Genomic DNA, 25081 nt, shown 5'->3' on the forward strand with positions numbered 1-25081 from the left:
TGAACCTGGCTAAACAGCTAACCTGTATATCTCAATTAGCTTTCCTAGAAAATGGAGATAACACAGACATATTCCCTAAACACGATAATTAATGTCTGCAGTGTACCCTATGATGTTTGCACAAAAAGAGGTGTTAAAAGTATTTTGGCCATTATCATGACCCCTAAAAATTTGAAAATCAGTTTAACAAAGGGTGGGGAAAAGCCATGAGGGCTCCAGCACATACCAACAAACTTGTTACCTTGTACCTTTCAACAGCCTGTAAAAAAGGGAATAAAATGTCCATATTTCAGTGCTAACTGCTATCATCTGCAGCAAGAAACAGAAAGAAACAGCATGCGCTAAAAATAAAAGAAGAGAAGTTAAATAATCCTGCAAAAGAAAATACTCTGCTCCTCATACCACAACCCAGGGATTTTGTAACTTAGTGAGAAACCAAGGGAGTGTTTTACATTTACAACCAGTACTTTTATATTTACAACTAGTACTTCGTCCAGATACCAAGCACCAGCAAGGGAATGGGTATGTTTTGTGGCAAGAAAAAAACCCCACCAAAATAACAAACAAGCAGCGTGTGGAAAGGCCTCACTTACAGGCTCTGCTTCCTTAGGTTCTTCCTACAACCCAGGCTCATGTTAGGGGCAGTCATACATATAATCTTCATAGCTGTAATTTAGACTGCAGCAGATTCGGCAGAAAGCAAAGGCCAACAACAACCATATTCAAGCTCTTGAAAACATCTCAAAAGCAGCACAATATGGTTAAAAAGCTACAAGACGCTGCTAGGGAGAGACAAAACAAGCTAAAAAGAGAAGCAGAACAGACAACATAATTACACTAAAGAGAGAAATTAGACCAAAGAAACAAAGATTCAAGAAGAAAAGGGGATTTTCTAACGCTTTAACCTCACAGAAAGGGGTTTTGTCCTATGTGGTTACATCTTCTGCGCATCCCAGGACTTTGAGTGGTTGCAAAAAGACAAAACCTATTCCAATTCCACAAGTGTTCAGAGGATTATCAGAGGTGGCTGCACATACAAGCAGAAAGGGATGCAGCAGTGTTCACTGATAAGCTGGACTCAAGGAGAAGCTGATCCTGCACTGACGATGACAAACGTGGCTGTAAACAGCAGCAGAGCGAGATGCTGACACTCTGCTAACACAAGGTTACACTTCCCACTATGGAGCTACACGGCAAATTTTAATGGGCCAAGACCGACAGCTAGGGAAATGAGTGTCCGCTCTCTGCTGCAAAAATTATAGCTTTTCCCATCCCCCTCCAACTCATTCTCCACTGTCAGTACTATAACACAATGACCTCTTATTAGGGAGTATTTTTCAGTTGGGACAGTTTATTGTAAGGACACTGGATAACTCAAGGGATTAATGGCATGGACGTGGAGTCCCTTATCTCCAGTTTGGTAGTTCAAAACATCAAAAGTGGGTTGAAGAAAGAGCAATTAGGAGTGTGACATGAGTTTGTAGGGCTCCATTCTGAATGCCTCAGTAAGGCCATCAACCTTAGCAAGGTATGCTCTGAAGACCCAAAATGCAGGACACAATGTGATGTGTCAGACTGCATCTGCTACATGATCTTGCAGAATGCTGAAGTCTCCTTGCAAACAACTAGAAATCATTGCTTCCCCTGGATGCCTGTTGAAAGCAGCAGGCTGTGGGGGTACAGAGTACACAGAAGACAGTGCCACTGAGCACAGAGCAGGAGGTATTTAGCACCTTGCAGGATACAGTGCCCATTAGAATCACAAATACAATACAAAAACAGTTTGAGTCTATAATGACATCGGCTGATACAATGCAAGATGTTTTAATTCTACTGCTATCTCGTATTTGTGCATAACATCACTGATATGTTCCAAACGGGTTTCAGTCCTATGAAGCACTGAGTACGTTCAGTCACCAATAAAGTCAAAAGAGGTGAGGGGGTACAGAGCAGAATTTGGTCATGAGACTCTTTTCTCCCTCCTCTAGATTCTGTGAGTCTTCTTCAACTGCTTAACACCAGATTTGAAGTCAGCAATGATATGCCTGAGCACATGGCTTTCCCATACAGAGCCATTTGTTGGATTCATGCCATAGTTTGTTCTGGTGTTTCCGTAAACATTTTTATGACATGGTGCCATGTGCCTACAAGTCTGCTTTATGGACCAAGATCTACGGCATGCATTAGCAGGCAGCACGCATGATCCTGGCTACAGAGAAGCCACAGTAATGTGGTGGAAGTTAGGTCATCTGGCTCACAGAACTGAACTGCTCATTTAATAAGGCTTCTACAGATACTCAGCTGGAAGCAATAATGACTCCTAAGCAAACGTGACAGAGACTGTGAGAGTTTAACATAAAAAAAAACAATTAATGAAAAAACAATGAGAAAATCTCCACCTTTCAAAGGGCTCTAATTAGCGCACATGCAAGACTCACCATTGTGAGAGTGAAGTTTATGTTGGAGTTCTTTAAATTTGTAAATATTTTTATATGGTAGGAATACACACCTATACAGAAAGATACACAACTGCTATGTGCTTCCTCTGAGCAATTCTTCAGTTGCATACACAGTAAGAAATTAATTAAATCAAAGGTAATATTAGAATCTGCCTCGAGAAAGAGAACGAACTGTTGACCAGCACAGGCTGTGATGATCTGCTGCCTGCTACGGCCTTCTAAGGGGGTGGTGGGGAAACCAACCCAAAAAACCTCAAACCACCAAATCCATCACAAAGCACATGGTGTCAATAACAACTTCAGGTAATCTCACATACAGATATCTACGCAATTAAGGGATGGCACAGCGTTACTAGACTAGAGAGGTTTTCACTGCAGAGCTTAACAGAATTCACGAGCAGCCCTTTCATTAGATACACTTTACTGACCCTTCCCAATTCACAGCCTTTACTCACATCTCCCTCCTTTAACAAATCATCTCCTGGCTTCTCCAGATAAGAGTTACAAGGTAAAAATGCTTTGATGTGGCCACTGCCATGCCATTATGGAAAGTACTTGAGCCTTCTCACTGCAAACAGCTTGTATTCACTATGATCACCAAATGAAAGCCAGAGAAGGAACTCAATTAGAGATTTATATGTTTAGGACAATAACATGGGCTAAGAATTTTGGCAAGGTTTTGACTGAGTTATAGATGGCTGAAGAGGAAGGAAAAAAAAGAAAAATAAGGTTGTAAAAAAAAAATATACTGCAGCTCCAGAGAGCAGTGGCTCACTTCCCACTCTGCGTCACTATAAAAACGAAAACAAAACAGGGTTCTCTTAGTTATCCTCATACACAAAAAATCCCAGAGCTCTTTCCAAAACGGTTCTAGAGTGAAAACATTGGATCACATGCACTGCCAGCTGCCAGACACTTCTAAGCTCTCTCTGAGTGCATCTGAAAATAAAGACAGCTTGAATGAGGTCTCTGAGCAGCAGAGGGTTTTTTTATTAGACAATAGCACTAAGAATCTCAGTTCAAATTATGCTGCATAAGTCTTTCTTCAGACTCTTTACTAAATAAGCACTGACCAAGAGCATACATTACACACACTTAGGACAGGCAGTCCGTGGTCAAGGACAACTCAGTGGTCTAGGTGACCCATGTCTAACCCCAGAAAGACAGGAGGTTATGGCTGCAGGTCAGAATTCAGAGGTCAACAGCAGGGCAACATAAGGCAGTTTATACCTTTTTCACAAAGCACCAGCTCCTGAGAAAAGCAAAACAATGCATGCAAAATGATGCAGCAAAGAGAACTCATGTATATTATATATCAGCAAGAAATTATATGCCGCTTCTTGAAGAACTTACCAGTGGCTCCCGAGATGCTGCATTTTCAGTCGCAGGGCAGGAGCCAGCCTGTAAAGCAAAAAGAAGAGTGAGGTTACATTGCCACCTGATGGACACAATTAGAAATACTTGTCTGTTAAGACCACTCTTCCCATGAGCAGGATTTAGGCGGACACACTTGTTTCTGCCATCAGTAGCAGTTCTGTGATGGACTGAAGAAAAAAAGGTCAGAATCACAGAAAAAAATTAGTTTCAGCAGTCCCATTTAAAACCAAAGAATTCACAGGATCTGCAGAATTTCCTTTAGGGAGCCAACAGCAAAGAGCCAGAGAGACTACTGAGAGATGTCATGAAAGAAACGTTCACCCTAACGCAAATTCTGAAATACACAGCACAGTGAACAAACACTGAATGAAACTGGACTCCCTCTGCTAAACTCTTGCTGGCAACACTTGTCACATTGCATGGTAGAAGACGGGACATTTTCATCTGATATGAAATGAGGATAACAACTTGCCTGTCTCAAAGGGACCTGATGAGTACTTGACATACGCAAAGAATTTTGCAATACTAAGGGGAAGAAATGCTGCAGAAGCCCTAAGTACTGCTACTGAAGTGGATGCAAAGGTACCTCGCTCTAATTCCATGGTTCACTTTCTCCTCCCTAGAAGGACTAAACTTAATTTGACGCCAAGCTTCTCCCATTTCTATCACCCAATAATGCACCCTTTGTTTTCTGCACTATTCTTCTAAAGATTTCAGAACAACTACCATTTAACTAAACCTCACAATATGTCAGCAATACCGGTACCATCCTTGTTTCCCACACATAATTAAGAGACCTAGTTCTAGGGCAGATGCTGAACACCTTACCTTGCACACTAGGAAAGGGTGGTACACAGGAGGAAAGTGAAACTATGTGATTAAAGCAGGACAGCAAGCCAAAGATTGGACTAGACTTAAAATTCAAGAGCTTCCACCCTCCAGGCTCACCTGCAGTTTTGCTTGTATTCACTCACTCATCAAGAACTGACATAACATTTTAGCATAGTCCCATGTTTTACAGAATTACTCTCTGGGCTTTTCTTCACTGCCAAAAAAAAGCAGTTTGATCTCTGTGTAACTAGCATATATCAGCTCTCCCAAGGTAGAGACACCTAAGTTTTACCGTAAAATAAACTTATCTTGGTCAACCATCTACTTTCAAATGGGATTCACATGATGTTAAGATGGTCTAACCACGTTGCCTTCACTGTGGGTTTTTATCTTAGGAGAGGTGACACATACTGTTTACCTCAATGGTAAAAAAACGCAGTTTTATTAGTAATGAAGACATGTTTTGAGGCTCAGTTAGAGAAAAGGGATCCTATTCATTGAGTACAGGGAAAGATAAAACTTTCAAGTGACAGCATAAAGGTCCTTATGTGACTTTCTGTGCTCCAATTGTATTCATCACTTTTATGCAATATACCACACCTTCAAAGTATCTCAAGATTTTTTTTTTCCCATCTACAAAATACACAAAAAATATAGATAAAAATAAGTATTTACCACAAGAGGGTGCCAGAAACTCAAATATACTGCAACTCAGCTGCTTCCAGGCATAAGCATCACCACCAGGGCCCAGCCAGATCTCACAGCTAGGCAGTGATTCTCTAAAGAGGCCCTTAGTCTTTTCCTGTGCAGTCACCATCATTTTTGTTACTCCACTACATATCTGCAAAACCTTCAGCCACTAAGAATTCACTTGACATAACCACTGTAAATATCAGCTTCAACACCATACTGGAAGTCACACTGCCCAGGCTGTCTGTAGTGGAGACAATGCTATGTGATACCAAGAAAAGGGCACTTCTCTCTTCAACCTTGCCACTGGCTTCCCATTTTTATATGCATGGTATATCTGCTTTCAAATCTTTTACAGCTGGATGAAAGAAAAATAATGAACAGTCTCAAGATCCATCCACTCCTCCAAAAATATGGAAAACATACGAGAATCAACACAAGAATATGGCTTGCATGATTTATTAATAAGTTAACTGAACCTGTTTAGGTTGTGGATAAACTTAATTGGTGCATATGCTATATTTTATTTCTTCAGTCAAATCCCAGGACTAACACAGGTATCTTACTATGGCTAATACTCTAAAATATTGGGGCCTGATTCATAGCACACTAAAGTCAAAGAAAAGATTCTCATCAAATTAAGTTAGCACAGGGTCAGAACTGCTTAGAAGAGGCAGACAAAGAGCAGCACAGATAAAATTTCTGTTGAATATTTCAAAGAAGTACCTATAGCTGTTAACTACTATTTCCATGGAATTGTTCCATCAAGCCACTTGCGTTAAGTGTTGAGCTTTCTAAGAACATACGTATTTTGCTCTTCTGTAGCATGTTTCAAGGAAAATTCAAAGCATTTTAACTACTTAAGATGACTTTGCAAAGAGAAAAACTACAGATGTGTGGTACAAACAGTAAAGTCACAAAGGCACAAAGAAAGAAAGAAACCACCACACAATTCATCTCCTCAGAAAATTCCCATAGCATCCTAAGTACTAGAGCTTGTATGTTCTGCCCTAAGGAGCTGCACTAGTATTTATGAACTGTCACTCCACACAAAATGTGGCCAACCTGGGAAACTACCCAAAGACAGATTTTAAATTAAGCCTCAGTTATTGTGAGAAAACGTGTATTATATTGACAGGTAAGAGTCTTGATCCTGAAGACAAATACTCAAAAATTCTGACATGTGCTTGTACATAACCTGATGACATATATAAGATTAGTTGGATAATTTATGGTACTTTGACTGCATTGTTGTCATGGTTTAACCCCAGCTGACAACTAAGCCCCACACAGCCGCTCGCTCACTCCCCCCCAGTGGGATGGGGGAGAGAATCGGAAGAGTCAAAATGAGAAAACTGGTGGGTTGAGATAAAGACAGTTTAATAGGGAAAGCAAAAGCCGCGCACACAAGCAAAGCAAAGCAAGGAATTCCTTCACCACTTCCCACCAGCAGGCAGGGGTTCAGCCATCTCCAGGACAGCAGGGCTCCATCACGCATAATGGTGACTTGGGAAGACAAACGCCATCACTCTGAACGTCCCCCCTTCCTTCTTCTTCCTCAGCTTTATATGCTGAGCATGACGCCATATGGTATGGAACAGCCCTTTGGGCAGTTGGGGTCAGCTGTCCTGGCCGTGCCCCCTCCCAGCTTCTTGTGCCCCCCCAGCCCACTCGCTGGTGGGGTGGGGTGGGGTGAGGAGCAGCAAAGGCCTTGACTGTGTGCAAGCACTGCTCAGCAGGAACAAAAACATCCCTGGGCTATCAACACTGCTTCCAGCACAAATCCAAAACATAGCCCCAGACCAGCTACTGTGAAGAAAATTAACTCTATCCCAGCCAAAACCAGCACAATTGTCCAAAGCTATCAACATTTTAAATGAGATGTGTGTTTTCCTTCCAGCAAGATTTCCAAGTACAAGGCATAGCACAAGAACAAAGGAACTAGTCTTATAAGGGAGGGGACAGTAACCCTCCAGAACACGTTAGCTCCGAGACAAGTCAAGGAGGATTCCATCCTTTCCACACGATGGCTGTTCAATAGCCTGTATTTAATGAAAACAATGGACATCACAGTTCAGAGACCATTCATCTTCACCATAAACCATCGTTTAAGGCAGAGAATCCAGAGGCTTAACAGTCAAGAGCTACAGGCAAGCAGGGAGGAAAATTTACCTATATATTGACTAACAATGCAACTAGGGAATTAAGTCTCTGGAGCAACAAATTGGGCATCTTTCAACATCTTTTAAATTCGCTTTAACTACTTCCTTACATGAAGAAAAAATGCAGCTAGATGGTAGACTCAATCCAAAGTGGGTATAATGAAGCTTTAAAAAGAAAACAAGTAACATTCGGGACTTAGTACTCTGCTTGCTTCCCCACTAAACCACATGTAAGAACATCACCAAGTATAAAAGATGTTGGAACACCAGTGCATCCTGTTCACCTTACCATCTCTCCTTTCTCAGTCTCTTACATTAAATTCATATGTAAGCCTTCCAGTGTTATAAAACAAACAAAAGAATCCCACATATAGAATCCACTCTGCCTATCCCACCTCAATGGCTGCACTACCATTTTGGTACCAAGCCAAATTCAGCCATTGACTTTAACAACTTCAAGCCTTTTATGCCTCACACAGACCAGCTACATACTGACTTTCAGGCTACAGGGTTCTCAGCTTCTGCACATAATTGTACAGATAATTAGGTATCATTTTGTGTCCCAAACTAAGCAGCTTGGAAAAAATTAGACATATTTATCTAAACCAACAACACTACGGCCAATTAATGTTAAAGAATTTCAATTTCTCTCACGCTGCTGGGATTTACGGTTAAATGGAATACCAGAGGACTGGGCTGCTGGCTGGCTGAGCCAATAAGACTCACCAAATATACTGCCAAAGTATTCAGCATCAAAGAAATACTGATAGCCAAGAAAAATCAGAAATAGGTTATTCTTTTCATGGGCTATATCATCATCTTGCTCTTCCATTTCTTTTACTATAAGGAATAGTAACAGAAAGATTGGATCTTTTCTTCCATTTATTTTTTAGTAAAGACATTGCTGAAGGCCCAAGGAACATGATTTCGAAACAAAACCAAGTATTTTAAAACCTCTGGTAGAAATGTTTATTGACCTTAAAATATAATTCTATCTACATAAGTGATTTCATTTGAGCTGCAACACTCCCCCGTCCTCACAATGCTTGAGGCAATATATTAATTCACGAGAATGAGAAAATTAAACTAAGAAAAACAAATAATAAGCCAAAAGATATCTGACACTCCCTTTTCAGCATCTAAACTAACTAGATTTGTAATAGAAAACACAATAGGACCCAAACATAAACATGTTGAGCAAGGCAGTGCTACTACTCATAGCCTTAGGTTGAATGCTTGACAATAAATAAACAAACATCATCAGTGGTAGAAAGTAAGTATTTTTTTAAATTATCTAAATGTTTAGTGTGCAATGGGGACAACTTTTTCCACACATTGATAACAGCGTCAAAACTGCAACGGTTGCGTAAGAGGAGTGGCATTTACATTCTGGTAGACTAATAAAGATATTTTCATTGTTTTGGTTTTTTTATTCCAAAATTGTCCCCTTAAGAATTCATCTACTGTGCTATATATTCTTCAGTTACACCCCCTTTTTCTAGCCAAAGCTGTGAGATTCTCTCAAATCCCATCCAAGCCGACAGAATTTGAGAGCACTGAACACTGCTCAGCTAGAGTTCTGGATGGGGAATGTGCAACCAGTGTAAGACACATCCTAGATGGTGAAGATGGGCATATCTGTCATCAGCAGGCACCAACAGCCTCAGACGGACACAACAGCCCTTCTGCCTCCACACAAGCACACAACGTGGGGAAGGAGGAAAGCTAATATACAAGCAGGGCTGCTCCTGGTGTGTGCGTGGAGGGGGTAAATATTAGCGTGGCTACCCTTTAGCTGAACTTGAGTGTTACCTCACATACCTGAAGCAAGGCAGACTCCCAGAGCTGCCCTTTAAACAAACTCTGCCACTAATGAAGTCATGACAGGCCAGGAGCCAAAAGGGGTGCAACTACTTTGCTATTGCCTGAGAATCCAGCATCATTGCATACAGTGTGACAGAATCCGGCAGGGGAGCAGTGATTGACCATTTTCACCCTCAGTGGCTTCAGACCACCTCCCTCCTCAGAGGAGCTGACACAAAACAGTCTCTGTGGTGAAAAGTTAACTTTGCAGCCTGGGTATTCTGCCTTATCTCAAATTCTTCCCGAATGCACAAGTGTTAACTCCACTATGTTCTTTACAGACAATGCCTGAAAAACTCTCCATGCTACGCATGAGGTAAGAGTTGCCATTCCCATTTTTCACTATGGAGACAGTGACAGAGTGACTTTCTGACTTTCTTAATATCCTTAATTTTAAAACCCAAGGGGTGCTCTGACTTCATTTATGAGGCCCACTAAAAAGCAAGACTTTTTCATTTTCAAACATCAAGCCTTCTTTTGAGGTAAAGCAACACTACATAAATGTTAAAAAAAGGGTGCAATGGGAGGATACTATAACCAAACTCAAGAGAACTTGCATGTTTCTCAGGCAACCGCATTTGCCAATCAACCAGATTTCTTCCTCAGAAACCTATAGTCAACTGCCTTGCAGGCTGCCCAAGTGGCTTATGGATCAGTCGCAGGTTGTTTCAGGTTTCCTCATTCTGAAAGCATTCACTCGAAGCGTGAGGAAGGGACTGTAATGCCTACACCTCAAACTACTACTGGTGAAAGCACATGGCCGATACAAAGCCGCCCAGCAAGCCTGCTGTGAGTTTGGTAACTTGGCCTTTCACAACCTAGGAGAAGATTTGTGCTGGTTAGTCAGAGTATGAATTTTATGTAATTTATTTCTATTTCGGTTTAGTTCAACAATGTTCCCTGCAAACTCAGCCTCCTCAGTCCAAAACAAAAGCATCAACAGAGAAGTTCACAGTGATTTAGTCAAATTCAGATAGATTTGAATGACTGCACGTAAAAGCATGTTGGTGGCAGACTTTGCTCTGTTTTAGTCCCTGTTGCTGAAACAGCCAGACCTTCTATCTCCTACCTGCTGCAGGAGGGCCGTCTGCGGCCACCTAAAGGATTTTGCAAAATCCTGTTGGTATCACATACTCAAGAGTCTGTCCGAGATACTGGTGAGATGAGAGAGCTGCCAGCAGGTCACTAAATTTGAGGTAGGTAGAGTTTGCAGTGAAATACAAGTTACCCTGGATCATGAGCAACCCAGTGCAAGTGCCCAGAAACCTGCGCTACATACAACTACATCATACTTCCATTTTTCCCCCATTCATTTCAGGTCCCAGTTTAAAAATATCCTAAGCTTTTAGTATGTTTCTCGAGCATGCACTCAAGCCGGCGAACCTACACGTCTCTTTTACCCTCCCCATTCAGTTTTTGACAATGCTTATACTACGTCTGTTATTGCTCTGCCCTTTTACGCTGTTGGTTCAAGGATCTTTCTCCCTCGCAGTCGCAAGGCAGAAACAACATTTGGTCTAACTGGTACTCCACCTCATTTCAAAACCCAGCTGACACATAAATTGCCTCCTTTCTCTCTGGCTGTGCTTCCCCCTCCCCATTCAAGTGCTTTACTGAGTTTCCCATGCAGACCCTACAACGAACACATGCCTGCTGCCTAGGGGCCTGGCCTGAGCAGCTCTTCCAATCAGAACTGCATCTGGCCGTTCGGTGAAGCGTGCCCCGGATCAGCTCGTCCTACCGCACAGGGCAGGATGCCAAACTGCAAAACCAACTCCCCCGAGATGCGAGGCTCTGCTGCTGCCGCTGCTGCCGGGCACGCGGGGTGAAAGCAGTGCCGGGACGCGCAGAGCCGCTACGCGGGGCGTCCTGGCCCTCCCCAGCACCGCGTTTCCCCCGGGAGTGACGAAGCACCACGGTTTCACCGGGGCAGCAGCCCCTCGCCGTTCCTCCCGCGCCAGGCCGGCCGGGGGGGACAGGCAGGAGACGGGGAGGGGAGCGCAACGCGCACCTCAGGGAGCCGCTGTCACCGGCCGCCGCCTCCTCGCGGGGTCAGCGCGGCCCCTCCGGCGCCGGTACTCTCGCCGGGGCGCCCGGGCTCCGGCGGCCTCAGGCCACCGCGGCGGGGGCTGACGCGGCCCCAGCCGCCGCCTCGCCACTGACCCTGACGACAGGTGCGGGGGCGGCGCGCGGGTGGCGGGTGGCGGCGCGCGGGTGGCGGTTGGCGCCGAGGCCGCGCGCGCGGGGCGGGCGAGGGGAGCGGAGCGGAGCGGGCCGGCGCCGCCGCGCGCGCCCCCCACCGCCGGCCGCGGCGGGAGGAGGCGGCGGGGGGGGGCAGAGGCGCGGCGCCCTCCCCTCGCCCGCTCCCCCGCGGAGGAGGCGGCGGCGGCGGCGGCCTCGCCCCACCCCGCCCCGCCCGTCCCCTGGCACCCCCTGCCCGAGCCGAGCGGGCAGAGCGCCGGCCCCGTTTACCTGGCTGGGCTGCTCCGCTTGCTCCGAGGAGGCCATCTTCCCAGGCCCGGCTAATCCATCCCCGCCCAACCGATGGAACGCCCTCACCGCCGTCCGTCCTCCCCCCACCCCCCAGCCCCCCCGCGGCCCCACCGGCTCGCGCTGCAGGCAGAACGAGTCGAGCGCCGGGGCACCGATGCGGCCGGCGGGGAATCACTCCTGTCATGAGGTTCCGGCCTCGGCGGCAGCCAGCGGGTGGACCGGCTCGGGGTGGGCCTGGGGAGAGCAAGCCGCGGAGCGGGGGACCGCGCGTGTCCTGCCTTGCCTGGCAGAAAAGGTCTCCTTGCCCGGAAAAGCCGGCCGGGCCATTGGCAGAAGGCGCGCTGGCCTGGGCGGTGCGGCAGGGCCATCGTGCGCAGCTTCGGCGTCGCTGGCGACAGGGGTAACGGCGGATGTCGTTCATCGCTGTTCCACTCGTACGGCTCCCAGAAGCCTGCTACGAGGCACAGGTAACAGGTCCAGCTTTGCACGGCCCGCAGGAGCTCCCCCGAGGAACGCCCTTCGCTTCGGCAGCCCCGGGCGTTCCCGCCTCGGCGGAGCTACCCCGACACATGCCAGGGCGGATTTATTGCATTCCTGTATTTTTTCTGTTTATATTATAATTTCACAACCAGCACGCTGGTCTGTACGGGAATGGGCTATTTGAATACACCTCGGCACACTCGTCCTATTACTTTGTTTTACAAGTAATTAAATTGCTGCCAACGCCCCGAGAGTTTTTCGTAGACTTGCTTTATAGCGTCTTTCGTGCACACGGGAGTTCTGCGCTTGGGATCCGCTCCACGGAAAAGCACCGTCAGCCGGGGCACGGAACACGAACGGGTCGCCGGGCCGAGCAGCCGTACCGGCCCAAAAGGCGGCGTGCCGAGAGCAGAGCACCTTCGGCGGCTCTCACGTTCACCCTTGAGCCGCCGGCGCTGGTTCCGCGCCCGCAGCCCCGGGGTGGGACGCGCACCCGGGATCAAGCGGCTGCCCCGGACTCCGCGTCCCAGCGCGCCCCGCGGCCCGTCCCGGCGAGCACCGCGCCCGCCCGCCGAGGGCGGCCCCGCAGCCGGGCGGCGGCCATGGCGGCGCCGCTGAAGCCCTGCCTGGTGCGGCGGAGGGACGGGCGGGAGCAGCACGGCGTCGCCGCCTCCTGCCTGCGGGAGCTGCGCGACAAGGGTGAGGGCCGGCCGGCCGCCGCGGGGCTGAAGGTGCCGCCGCCGCGGGGCGGGGAAGCCCGCGGCTCCGTGCGCCGGTCCCCGGTGGGCTCCCGTGCGCCGCCGGTTTGAGGCCTGGTCTCCTGGCGTGCCCGGCCGCGGTTTCTAGGGGGTGGCGGGGCCGGGCCCGATCCGTGCCGTGGAAGGAGAGCAGGTCTGCGGCTGGCGCTTCCTCATGGGGGCAGCGAAGGGAGGGGGGAGTAAGCGTCTGGAAGTAGTTTCACTGAAATGCGCCTTCTTCTATGTGTATGTCAAGAATATTAGAATCAGAACATCAAGAATGTTAATTTCTGGAGGGAAAACTCGTGAGTATGTGCTAAAAAAGAGCTGATGTGCAGAGCTGTGTGGAGGCAGGTCCTGATCTCTAGCCTTAGTAAACTCTTAGTAACTCTTAGTAAAATTACTAGGAGTCGCTTATCTCTTGTGATGGGTGTAATGGAAGGGCAGTGCGTATGTCACTTTTATTATTTCATGAAGTATTTTTTCTGTTCTGCAGCTAGTGGCATTCTGGCTATTGACAAGGCCAGGGAGCCCATCACCTTAGTACTGGCAGAAGATGGCACCATTGTGGATGATGAAGATTACTTTTTGTGTCTGCCATCTAACACCAAGTTTGTGGCACTGGCCAAGAATGAGAAATGGTCCAGCAAAAGCTTAGGTACTCTGTGGATGAGGGAGCATGGAAGGGGAGGGGTGTTTGGAACACACCTAGTGAAATGAGGCTGTCTCAGGTGGGTCAGGAATGACCCCTGCAACTGATGACTCTTGTGTCAGATAGTGGAACAGCCTGGCTCTCGGAGTCTGTGGATGAAGTGGACAGTGCTGCAGAGAAGTGGAAGCAGTTGGCCAGGCAACTGAAGGATGACCTGTCTAATATCATCTTGATGTCTGAAGAAGACCTCCAGGTACAGTGCAGAAACCTCTAATTGCTGTCCTTGGCTCGGCCCATCATGTATGTCAGTAGGTGGCAGAGAACAGAATAAGTAAACAAAATCTCAAGCTTAATTCAGCTGCTGTTGTTTGGCTGTGGTGCTAGAGTCATATTCCTCCTTGAGGGGAAACACTCATGTCTGAGGAGGATGCTCTTAATCACTAATTGTCCCTCACAGCATGTCTTTCCAATTCTGGTAGTGGGAGGGTAAAAAGTCAAGATTTGGCCAAACCAGACACCTGTGTAACGTGTCAAGAGAGAAGGCTGAGCAGCACGCCAAATCTGTCTGCTCCAGAGGGGTCAGAGGAGCTGCTGTCAGTTTCCAGAGGTGATTGATTCGAGTATCTGACTGCTTAACACCTTGTATGTGGCGAGGCATGGTGATAACTGCCTCTTCTGGTCCTCCTGCAATGTGCAGCTTCCCAAATGCCAGGCTGCTGGCTTTCCGTTGTGTATTCCCATGCACTCTTAAGAAGTGGTACTTTGATTGCCAAGAGTTGTCAGGATTTCTGTTAAAAATGTGCATGATTCCACACCTTCCTGGATGCCTTTTGGCTTCTGGTAAAGAATGCTGGCTGGTGGAGTGCCACTACAGCCTCTCATAACTAGCCTGACTTGCTATGACAAGAAACCTTGTGAAACATGCTGGGTTTCATGAAGGTGGAGGCTCTGTCATTCAGGAGTCTTGCTGTTTGTACTGTAATCAGTGTAACGCAATGAGTTACTCAGTCCACGTAACAGGAGCACTCTCATTGTTTTAAGGTGCTTATTGATGTACCCCGTTCAGACCTGGCAGAAGAACTTGCCCAAAGTGAAACCAAAACCCAGGTATTGCAGGACACCCTGCAGCAGGTGCTGGACAGACGAGAAGAAGAACGCCAGTCAAGACAGCTCCTGGAACTCTACCTAGAGGCCTTGAAAAGTGAAGACAGTATCTTAAGCAAAGTAGCAGGTAGGGAGCATTAGGATGCTAGAGAAGGAGCTTTTCAGAGATGCCTGAAATAGTTGAGTGGAATAAATAAGGCAGAGTGAAGGACTGGAGTGAGTCACTTGCTTAGCAGCTATTCATGTGGTTGATGTAATAGCTGGTATAGCGTAAGAATTCTCTGACCGGGCGAGACCAGGAGTCCTCTCACTGTTGTGTCGCATTTCTCACAAGGCCTGAAAGTAGAATACGGGGGGGGAAGCTTAAATCATGTAGTCATCCTTAACGTTATGGATTTCTTAAGTTAGAGGATGCACCTAGATAGAATGCATATTTTATTAATCTCAAAACCGTCAAAGCAGTCCAGGCCACTTTTCCTGTCCTGTGTTTGTCACGGGCTATAATGATTCTGCTACTTTTCAGAATCTGAGACTGTACCAAGAAAGGAGATGGATGTGGTTGACACAGGTACCAGCAGTACAGGCACTTCAGCCAAAACAGCGCTCAGTGACCAGATCCTTGCTGCTCTGAAAGAGAAGCCTGCTCCAGAGCTCTGCTTGGACAGTCAAGATCTAGAGGTGGGTGAGAATGACATAACCATATTCTGGCAAATCTCTCCCTCTGGAGAGAGAGGTTATAGGGGAAGGTGTCCGTGCTTCTGGAGGCTCTAATGTCAATATATCTCAGTCTCAAAGTGGTGAGGTTTAATCTGTTTCTCTTCCTCAGTAACACTACCCCCTGCTTGGAGGTTCCCTGTAATAGCCAGTTGACACTGTTCCAAGTAATCTAGTCTGTCCCCTGAAAAGCCACAAAATAATTTTGGTTTTGATCTCTGCCAAATCATAGTCAGCCAGTGCTTCAGCTGTCTTACCAGCAAGTTTTTTTGTATGCAGATGCATCTAGCTATATTTCTTTTATAATCCCCAATCAAAATAAAAGCCTCCTTATTTTGGAAAACAGTGTAAATAAACCCATAGCTTGGACGGGAAAGTCTAGGTAAACTCTAACCATTAGGAAATGTGTTCTTTCTAGTGCTATGGACTTACTCCTCATGCTTTTCCCTGCTGTAGAAACTAAGTAACTGCTTTGTCTTCCTTTGAACATCTGAATATAGCTTCAAGCTCTAAGTGTTGGTAGAATATTGGAAATACACTAGCCCACGGGACAGATGATGAAAGCTGGGAACATCTTCAGTACCAAATTGCCAGTATTAAACAGGTGTCTCATTACTGCTCTTCTTAATGTGGGCAGAGGGGTCAGTGGTGGAGGAGCATTAGTAGAAAAGACTGATAGAAATCTGTCTTGCTACAGCTGGTCTTGAAAGAAGACACACAAGCCCTGGCCTCGGCTCTAAGATGGGACAGGCAGAAAGCTGAAGCTCTGCAACAAGCCTGTGATCAGGAGCTCTCCAAGCGTCTACAACAAGTGCAGACTTTGCATTCCCTAAGGAGCACGTCAAAGGGCAAGAAAACACTACCCTGGGGAGACTGGCTTAGTTCAAAACGCAAAAAATAAGTGCTGCTCGCAATTTTTTTTTTATTATTTTGCATTAGAATCAATACAAGCAAGATATATCCTGGGAGCCATAGTTTGCTGGTCATACTGTGGTCTGGGTACAGACAACTGGAATCTGGACATTGTCCTGAGGCTTAAACTCCTGTGATGATTCAAATCGTGTGTAAACAAAGGGATTTTGACTTTTTGCAGAATACTAGAACAATGGTATTGCTAAACACAGCATGTGAGGGTTCAGCTTTGAATACCTGGTTGGGAGCCAGAAGCTTCCATCTGATAATGGTGGATCTAGCTTCTGAAGCCCCAGGCAGTTTGCTTACTTTGTCCTCCCAGTATTTTCAATGTAAAGGATGGAAGACCTCGTGGAAGACACTTTGAGGCACAGTTAATGAACAAAGAAGGCCCTTGGAGGATCGCTCACTGGACGCAGAGCGCTCATTCTTTGGTAGGGTTTATTGTGATTTGGCCCAGCTAAGCTGTCATTGTGCAGTTTTTCCAGCTGCTGTCTGGCTTTAAGCTCCAGCCTGGGATCTAGGAACTTGAATTCTCATGCTAATTTAATCAGTTAAAGTAAATTCAAAGTTCTTTAACTTCTGTGCTTTTTCTGTAAGGAACTCCTGCCTCTTGGGTGCAGTGTAAGCACTAACTTGTAAAACACAGCAAAGGTGGAAATACTTGCTTTGTAAGGCTGTGGGGCAGAAGACTTGTATTTGGCCTGTCAGTATTACTGTCCTAATCATTAGTGTAGTATCATGATGCGTTTGCATTAACTGGCTTATTTTGAAATTTGTTAAAGTTTTTTTTCTAATACCATTAAAACCTTTTTACCTTACCGTTGGACTAGTTTTGATATTCCCACCAGCTGCTATGCTTAAAGAATGTGCTATCTGATAAGTACAGTATTACCTTAAGGATAGAGGAAGAAGAAATTAAATACAGAAGTACTCCATATTTAAGCTGTCCAAAGTGTTTAGGTAGAATGCATGTTCATACTGGTGAGACTGCACCCGAACTCTCACCTGGGACATCTGTTCTTGTGAGAACACAAGATGTGTATGAAAAAATCTGAAAAGTGAGATGAAACCTTTGAGAAGGTTTTAGTAGGTACAAATGTTTTCTCATATCATGCAAAACCCTCTGATGTAACATAACCTTAAATGATACAGGATGCCAACTGATGAGTATTCCTCCAGCAGGCATTCAGATGAACCCACTGCGTGTAGACATGGAATGAATTATGGCACACTCAAAGTTGAACTGGCAGTGTAATTAATAAATATTCTCAACAGTTTAGTGGCTTTGAGCAGGTAAGCAAAAATACTTTGGGTAACTTCAGATGAAGCTACCCACATGGGAACTGACTGGGCTGCGGGGGGAAGCTTGCAGTCACCTTTTTGGTCAGTCTGTTTTGCTAGGGCAAGTAATTGCTTCTTAGAGTATACACTTCTGGCTTGTAACATTATAGGCCATAGCAGGTAAAAAGGTTTCCTGCTGCTTTAAATAGCTACAAGCTTTTTATGTTCAAGTCTTTCTGAAATAGCATATATGGCTGTGCATTAACAGAATTTTTGAAGCATGCTCTATTGCACTCAAAGCTAACTACACTGGCTACCAAGTGCAATAGCATGCAGCGGGTAGACTAGCTGTCAGCACGCTTTTTCTGTGAGCTTATGTCTCAGCTTGTAATTACCACTCTCTGTTACAAACCAGTTTTTCAGTCTTGCTCAAAGCTGCAGTGCTTTTGCTTTTTTCAAGCTCAACTTGGCAATGGAAATTCTACTCCTCATGCTGTACAAGAGGAAAGAAGGGTTTTACCCATGGCTTTTTCACATCTACTTAAAATAGCAGATAGCATAATTACTTCAATCCTGTGTGTATTAGGAATATTTAACTCACCTACTTCCAGGCAAACACTGAGATGGAGTCACAGAGCCCATGCTGATCATTCTTGTAGGAAGGCAGTGATGGTCCTTCCAGTCTAGCCTTAAGGAAAAACACAAATGGAGCGTTTTCATTGCTGCTTTTTCCTCTTTTCTGTTATCAAGGTTAGAGCCCTTTATTATTATGCCTGTAAATTATTATATGCTGCAGTTCTTATATTACAGAATTAAAATTATCAACTAGACCTAGCATAGTATGATGTAAATTGTTATTTTTGTCTTAATTGTTCTGTTCTAATCTAACAATCAGATTTTCATAATCTGATGGGAGCTTCAGTTATACTCTATCTTAAAGCTGAGCTGGCAGTAATATAGACTATTATTTGCAAAAAGAGCAGGTATATAATACTTAACTCTCTTTAAAGCTCTATTATAGTCAACATCCTTCAAAAGTCTCCATGAAAAATGAAAAGCAATTAACTACTAAGAGAATTCAGTGCTGCATATCATCCTGTAATTTCTATAAAAAACCCTTTTTTAGTGGTCAAGTTTATGTATTGCTTCTTGGATCTGTTTCAGTAGTGCAATCACAGATGAAAACTGCTAAAACATCTCCCTTTAATGAGACTTTTAAACCTAACAGTCAATTATCCATATAAATTGATTTTTTTTTTTTAGTGTAGACTTTACTATAGATCTTTAGATCACTATATTCTGAAAGTCAGTTCACAGCTAGAATTTCCTGTTGGTGATAACAAAGAGAGCTGCTGCCAGATCTAATATTTCCACAGTAAATAATCACAAAGCTTGTCAGTAAACAATCTTTTGCCATTAGCCAGCACCATCTGTATACCAGTAATGTATATGCATGTGTGTTTGGAGAGGAAGTAACAGGATATTTTAGCTGAGGACAACAGACAACATCAGAGCTAACAAACTTTGAGACATTATTTCTCTTCCTGTCATGTTGGGCTTAATGACCTCAAAAAAAAAAAAAATCAGGTAAGCTGTGCAAAAAAAAAAAATCCACAAGGCCTTCTCTTGAAATATAGCTACTATGATATCAAAATGCTTGATGCTTCTAAAGGCCTAGGAGTCCTATGAAATAAATATCAATTTTCTACTGAAGAAAGGAATAGGATAAACAATAGAAGCCAATCAAATAGAACTGTGCATGTCTTGATAACCAGACGCCTACGGAAGTTGCTCCTTTAGAGAGAGAACGGTGGATAAGAGCAAAAGATACTTGATCATTTTTTGCTTATCTTACCTATGCAAGTCAGGAGAAACTGTCCACCTCAAACATGCTCTGTAATCTAATTTAACCTTAAATTAGATCTACATTTTGTAGACATGAAGTATGTTTGATTCACTTAAGCTTATTTAAGCTGCACAGACACTTTAACTATGCAAAAATTAGCATTTCCTTGATCTTATTCCTGTAATATTTAAGAAGCTTTAACTTTTGAAAAGGGTGACTGACCTGCCCATGATTCATGAGGATGGATTTTGTATAGGCGTTCAAGAGGGAGGGGTACAGTATAGAAGGTCTAAAACATAGCTAGAAAACATGTGAAAACCTATGGGGGCTGCCATTATGCTTTTTTCAGGGTAAAAATTTTAGAACCTCAAAGCCTTGAGTTGAAGTCTTTATCACTAATACATTCAAGTAGACAAACCTACCTTATAACAGAGATTCCACCTTGTAACAGATTCCTTCTTCAGCAATAGATTTGCCATGAATGAGTATCCTCAGTTAATGGTCTTCAACACTGCATTAATGATTTCTCCCTTAAAGCACCAAGAAAAAACTTTTGCATCTCCTGTGGGATTGGGTTGATGACCCGGGTACATACATTAAGGTAAATAACGCCTCATGAATGTCAAGAAAGCAAGTAATGTATAGTGGCATTAAAAAAAAAAAAAGAACAATATGAAAACTGAGTAATGTAAGCACTGGTATGCCAAGAGGACAGATTTCCTGTTGATTACAGAACTGATAGTTTACCATCTACCTAGCCTGCATCAGTCAGTAGAAGAATTCTTCTGAAAAATCTCTCATCCCTGCAAGTGGAACAGTTTTGGACAGGGGAAAGGAAGGGTAAAGTGTCATTGTGGAAAATTTCCTGTGTAGAGCCAGAGATAGGGATTCATGACATTCCTATTTTCTTCTACACTGTAGCACTTGATCTTATTTGATCAATATTGGATAGTTACAGCCTAAAAAAGACATGTTTCTTTTTCCCTATCCACTACTGCTTAATAGCTCAAATACAGAGCAAGAATAAAAGAATAAAAGCACATGTAAGTAGTCCGGAGCATTACTCTTTTTCCATTGTGTCGTGTATAGCAGAGTGACTCTAGTCCAGAAAGTGCACTCTTCTTTCAAGAGAAGGGTTTTAAACAAGGAGCAAGGCTACACCTAGAAGTTCTCAAGGGTGATCAAAAATATTCTGTCATCTGGTACCTTCTTTATCTTGGGGTAGTATTTAAGGTATGAGTCTTACTAAAATGAGAACCTGATGATTTTAAACTTGGTTTTGGGGAGTTGCCCTAAGCTGTATCCTTCAGGAAGGAACAAGTGGCTTTAAGGAAGAGCTTGTCTCATGAATCAAGGACTGAGCAAGAGAAACAGCGTTCAAGTCTTTCCTCTCTTGCTGCGTATTTTAGACTATCCTTGGCAAGCTTATTCTTGCTTAGTAAAGTTTGCCCATGCAGTAGCTTAAGCAGCCTTCTCATTGCACTTGGCTATATCTGTCTAATACCTTATGTCTTTAAATCTTCTACTTTTCAATCAAGAGCATTCAGTAAGTCCCTCTCAGTCCAGCAGAGGGCAATTTCTGACCACGACTCCAGAGCCATGTTACAATAGTAAAATTTAGAAATATAATGCAACTTATTCAAAGTTACGATTGTACACCAGCAGTATCACAGGTGAAAAATGACACAAAACGTTTTAATTGTCAAGACAACAAATGAGAGATATGGCTATTAAAATAAAATACTCAAAATACCTAAGGAAAAGTATCAAAAATGGAAGCAAGGAGGAAGTCAAACAATTACTGGAGAAACTAAGTAGCAGCACGGAGGGAGTCACACATACTGAGGTATTATGGTCAGTGAGAATGTTCTGCTTTAAACTCTTTATTTAAAGGATTTTCTTTTTAATAACAGTAAGATACCTTTTTGTGAGCAATTAAGGTACTTTGGCTGTAAGCTTTACTGAATTCTGACAGACCTTTCATTTTTGGAACAAAAAAATCCAACTAATCATGTTCACCTAAAAACATAAAGATTCATTACTGTTGCTAACCTACAAGAGGAATCCCTAACAGGCTTATTTGGGTTCCTCTAGGATAATAAGAGAAAATGACCGGAGACATTCCTTGAAAGGTAAATCATGCCATGTTGGAATCTTCACTTTCAGTCACAGCTGTTTCTTGTTCCCCAGAAGTTCTCCCTCCCTTAGCTGCACTGGACTTCTTTTTCTTCTTCTCCTTTTGCTCCATGTTACTTGATGCGAGCTCTTCACTCTTCTGGGTGATATACTTTAGCTGACAACAATAAACTGATCAGTCATCTACTGAGGAACTTCATTTATTCATGAGAAATTAGAGAGAAATGTTTAAGAGAAATTAACAGGGCAAATTCTTATTACAAAAAATATGACCAACACTCCAAAAAGGCTGACAAACATCAAGTAGTTTTAATTATTGCACAAAGCCCTCAGTCTAAGCTGGATATCCTCAGATACTGAAATGCCCTGGCAAGACTAGGATTTATAAAAGTATGTTACATCCATCTCTAGAATCAAGACAGCAACATTAGCAGTTACTCAGAGTTGTAGTTTGCCGAGAGAATCTGAGTACAAAAACATTGCAAGACTCCTCTGCACCACTTGACATAAACAGCACGTGATAGTTAGGAATACAAAATTCAGCTCCAGCACTTTACTATGCCTTTTCAGGCAAGTTCACATTGCATATTTCAAATCACAGATGGAAGGAAAAAATCCCCTCACGTAAAATTAAAATTAGTACTGGAAGTATTCTTCTTCATGGAAGCATTTACAGGTATGTCTTAACACAGTGAATTTAAGTCCACTGAACATCATACAGGCCAGGACATGAGAGAATACAATAATGTCAATCGTCCCTATATTAATGTTAGGAGACTTAGTACCTCAAGGTGGACTCAAGCTATTCCTGACCTTAGGCTAAAACAAAGGAACACAACATCAGGAAAAAAACAAGTGATTTACTTCCAGGGTTGACAACGCCGTAATGTGTCTGTTTATTGCACTTTTGTGCTTGGAACCTCAGCAGCCCTGTTGCAACCAGAACATTGCTGCTCGAATTGCAATCAGATCTGTGTTCCCACAGTGATGCACAGTGGCATGAAGCAAAATAAGATTAAAATTTAAAAAATCACTGGATTGTGCCCATCCATCATCTATAAGCCAGTGAAATTGCTTGAGCAACAGTTGCTTCATCATCTATAGCCTTCATTCAAATGCTCTTAGGAATTGACCAATTGGTTTAAGAGTGTTGTGAGACAGAAAATACAGTGAATCTCACCAAAGAATTGCTCCTTCTAGCCAAAAGCTTCACATCTTCTGTGGTGACTGTGCTTCGTTTTGCATGCCTGCATAAAATTAAAAATTACCCCTTAATGTGTTTGCCAGCATTTGGTCGTAAGAGGCCGTACAGCATCTAATTCAGAACACTAACTAAAAGGGCTTGGTAGGGACCCACTAAACCAAACATGCCTATCTTTTCCAACTATAACATGCAAAAACCTCTTTTACAAGTTTGTATGTGTACATCTCAATTCCCACATTTCTTATGTAAAGACAGTAGAATTTAGCAACCAGAACTTCAAGTGCCACTGTTCCATTCCCTCTTACTTGCCAGTAGGTCACTGTGTAAAGTTTTGACTCCTTAAAACATTCTCTTACCTCCTTGGAGCACCCAGATGAAACACAGGCATGCTAGTAAGCATCTGCCACTCCCAAACCATCCAGTACCACTACGTATCAACACATTTGACAATTATATACGGTCATTAATCTAAACAACCACTTGTACCACGTAAATGAACTTCCAAGATCAGGAAGAACCTACAGGGCAATATCTATTTCCTAACTTCACTGCCACTATTTAATCAGCCAATAGAACACTTTAAAACTTGAATTACAAGACATTATTTTAAAGATTATCTAGTTATTGGAGCTGAATACAAAAAAAGAAAGCCTTCGTAACAATCAAGTGTTCCAGTACCTACCTTGCAAACATTTCGAGGTCTTTTGCAAAGTTCTCTGGAGGAAACACAAAGACGCCACATATTTTAAAATGCTAACTCTGAGTAGGAAGAGATACATAATACAGTTCTAGCTGTTACAAAGGTGTAACTGCAAATTATCCAGGTTAGTTATGAGAAGTGACCATAACTTGTTATTATGTCCCACTCTCTTGCATAGGCAGGTGGCCTACACAATATCTCCACCTACATTTAAATGCTTTTTCCAGGTCTGAAAAATAGAATCGCGATTTCTTGTAGTTTTAAAAACGTAATGCAAGAAACAATGCATCAGTGGTACCTAGTTCCAGTGCTATTTTTTTTTTAAAGCATCATTTCTCCAGCAATTGCTCTTGAACAAATAGATAATACGCAAACTTCTGTACCACACTGCCTGAAGGTGATCTCTGAAATAGCTGCAATGGTTTGTTTGCTGAATTGCACGTCTTTGTCCTCTGCAACATCCTGACACAGGCAGCCAACCGTGTAGTGAACCGCAGCCTTCAGCCTCTGAAAGGATCCAAGGCAGCGACGGGTCAGTTCTCTGCAGACTGATACACTAGCTCTTGCGTAAATTATCCAAACTATTTAAAAGGACGCAACATAAGCGACCGTTTACGGACCCCAACACGCCCAGCAACACCACGTTTACCGTTCAGTACCCCAGACCCCGCCGCCCCCGCCACGGCTCCATCTTGTCCCGGCCGGGCCCTCCCCCGGCGGCGCTGGGGGCCAGCCTCGGCAGGGTCGGAGCGGGGCCGGGGCTGTGGGCCCGGGCAGGAGGAGGGGGCGCCGGCCCCGTCGTACCTGGGTGAGCAGCAGCCGCTCCTCGCCCTCCGCCGCCGCCATGGCGCGGCCCTCAGCTGGGTTTCCCGCCCAGCGCGGCGGGGCGGGGCCGCGCCGCCGCCATGCCGGGAGCCCCCGCCCCGCGCAGCCCGGGGCAGCGCCGTTACCTGCGGGGCGGGAAAGGGGCCGCTCCGAGGGAGAGCCGAGCCCTCCCCAGCAACCGCCGCCGCCCCGCACCGCCCCGGCCCCGCCTTGTTGCTGACCGGGAGCGTTTGGAGACGCTCTTCTACCGGCGAGGAAAACAAGTGTCCCGCCGTAGGGACGGGCCGGCGGGACGCGGTCTGCAGAAGGCTTTTTGCACGTTACCCTGCGAGGCTACGACCTTGGGCACGGTCCGGTTTTAAGCAGTGGTTACAGCACCCGTCCTGTTCCAACACCTTACACGAGGGCTCTGGACCCACCTGGAGCATGAAAGATGGACCCTCTATGGGGAGTTAATGCAGGTGTCCGGCAGAGATCAAACCTCAGCTAGTGAGAGAGGTGTAAGGCACACCAGCTGGTGTCCCCGTCCCTTCCCTCAGCCCTAAACGGTTCACTTCAGACGAGACTACAGAAGCAGCACTGCTCCTGATAAACCCAGGGAGGCACACCCTG

At 44.7% G+C, this 25081-nt stretch overlaps 3 protein-coding genes across 4 annotated transcripts in view; 1 reads left to right on the top strand and 2 right to left on the bottom strand.

The window, feature by feature from the left end:
- The window catches only part of PEX14 (peroxisomal biogenesis factor 14), an 80355-nt gene extending 67590 nt beyond the window's left edge, over positions 1–12765 (bottom strand). The window contains exons 1-2 of one of the 2 annotated variants that reach the window (XM_072884344.1): positions 12159–12765; positions 3813–3860 (exon numbers count right to left, since the gene is read on the bottom strand). In XM_072884344.1, the coding sequence (XP_072740445.1) occupies positions 3813–3860; positions 12159–12296 (186 nt within the window). In that variant the 5' untranslated portion in view covers positions 12297–12765. Of the gene's footprint in view, positions 1–3812; positions 3861–11854; positions 11913–12158 lie in introns of those variants that run through there. The other variant, XM_072884345.1, reaches the window with a different exon arrangement.
- A 129-nt stretch (positions 12766–12894) lies between these two features.
- DFFA (DNA fragmentation factor subunit alpha) lies at positions 12895–17296 on the top strand. Its single transcript, XM_072884346.1, has 6 exons — positions 12895–13054; positions 13589–13750; positions 13867–13997; positions 14786–14975; positions 15372–15526; positions 16260–17296. The coding sequence occupies exons 1-6, from the start codon at positions 12958–12960 to the stop codon at positions 16461–16463; spliced, it is 939 nt and encodes a 312-aa protein (XP_072740447.1). The 5' UTR covers positions 12895–12957; the 3' UTR covers positions 16464–17296.
- A 3985-nt stretch (positions 17297–21281) lies between these two features.
- On the bottom strand, positions 21282–24636 carry CENPS (centromere protein S). The gene is made up of 5 exons (XM_072884347.1): positions 24449–24636; positions 24028–24151; positions 23627–23660; positions 22921–22987; positions 21282–21897 (listed from the first exon to the last, which is right to left on the bottom strand). The coding sequence occupies exons 1-5, from the start codon at positions 24488–24490 to the stop codon at positions 21742–21744; spliced, it is 423 nt and encodes a 140-aa protein (XP_072740448.1). The 5' UTR covers positions 24491–24636; the 3' UTR covers positions 21282–21741.
- Between the last annotated feature and the right edge of the window lie 445 nt (positions 24637–25081).

Source organism: Ciconia boyciana, chromosome 19, assembly GCF_034638445.1.
Source record: "Ciconia boyciana chromosome 19, ASM3463844v1, whole genome shotgun sequence".
Taxonomy (NCBI): Eukaryota; Metazoa; Chordata; class Aves; order Ciconiiformes; family Ciconiidae; genus Ciconia; species Ciconia boyciana.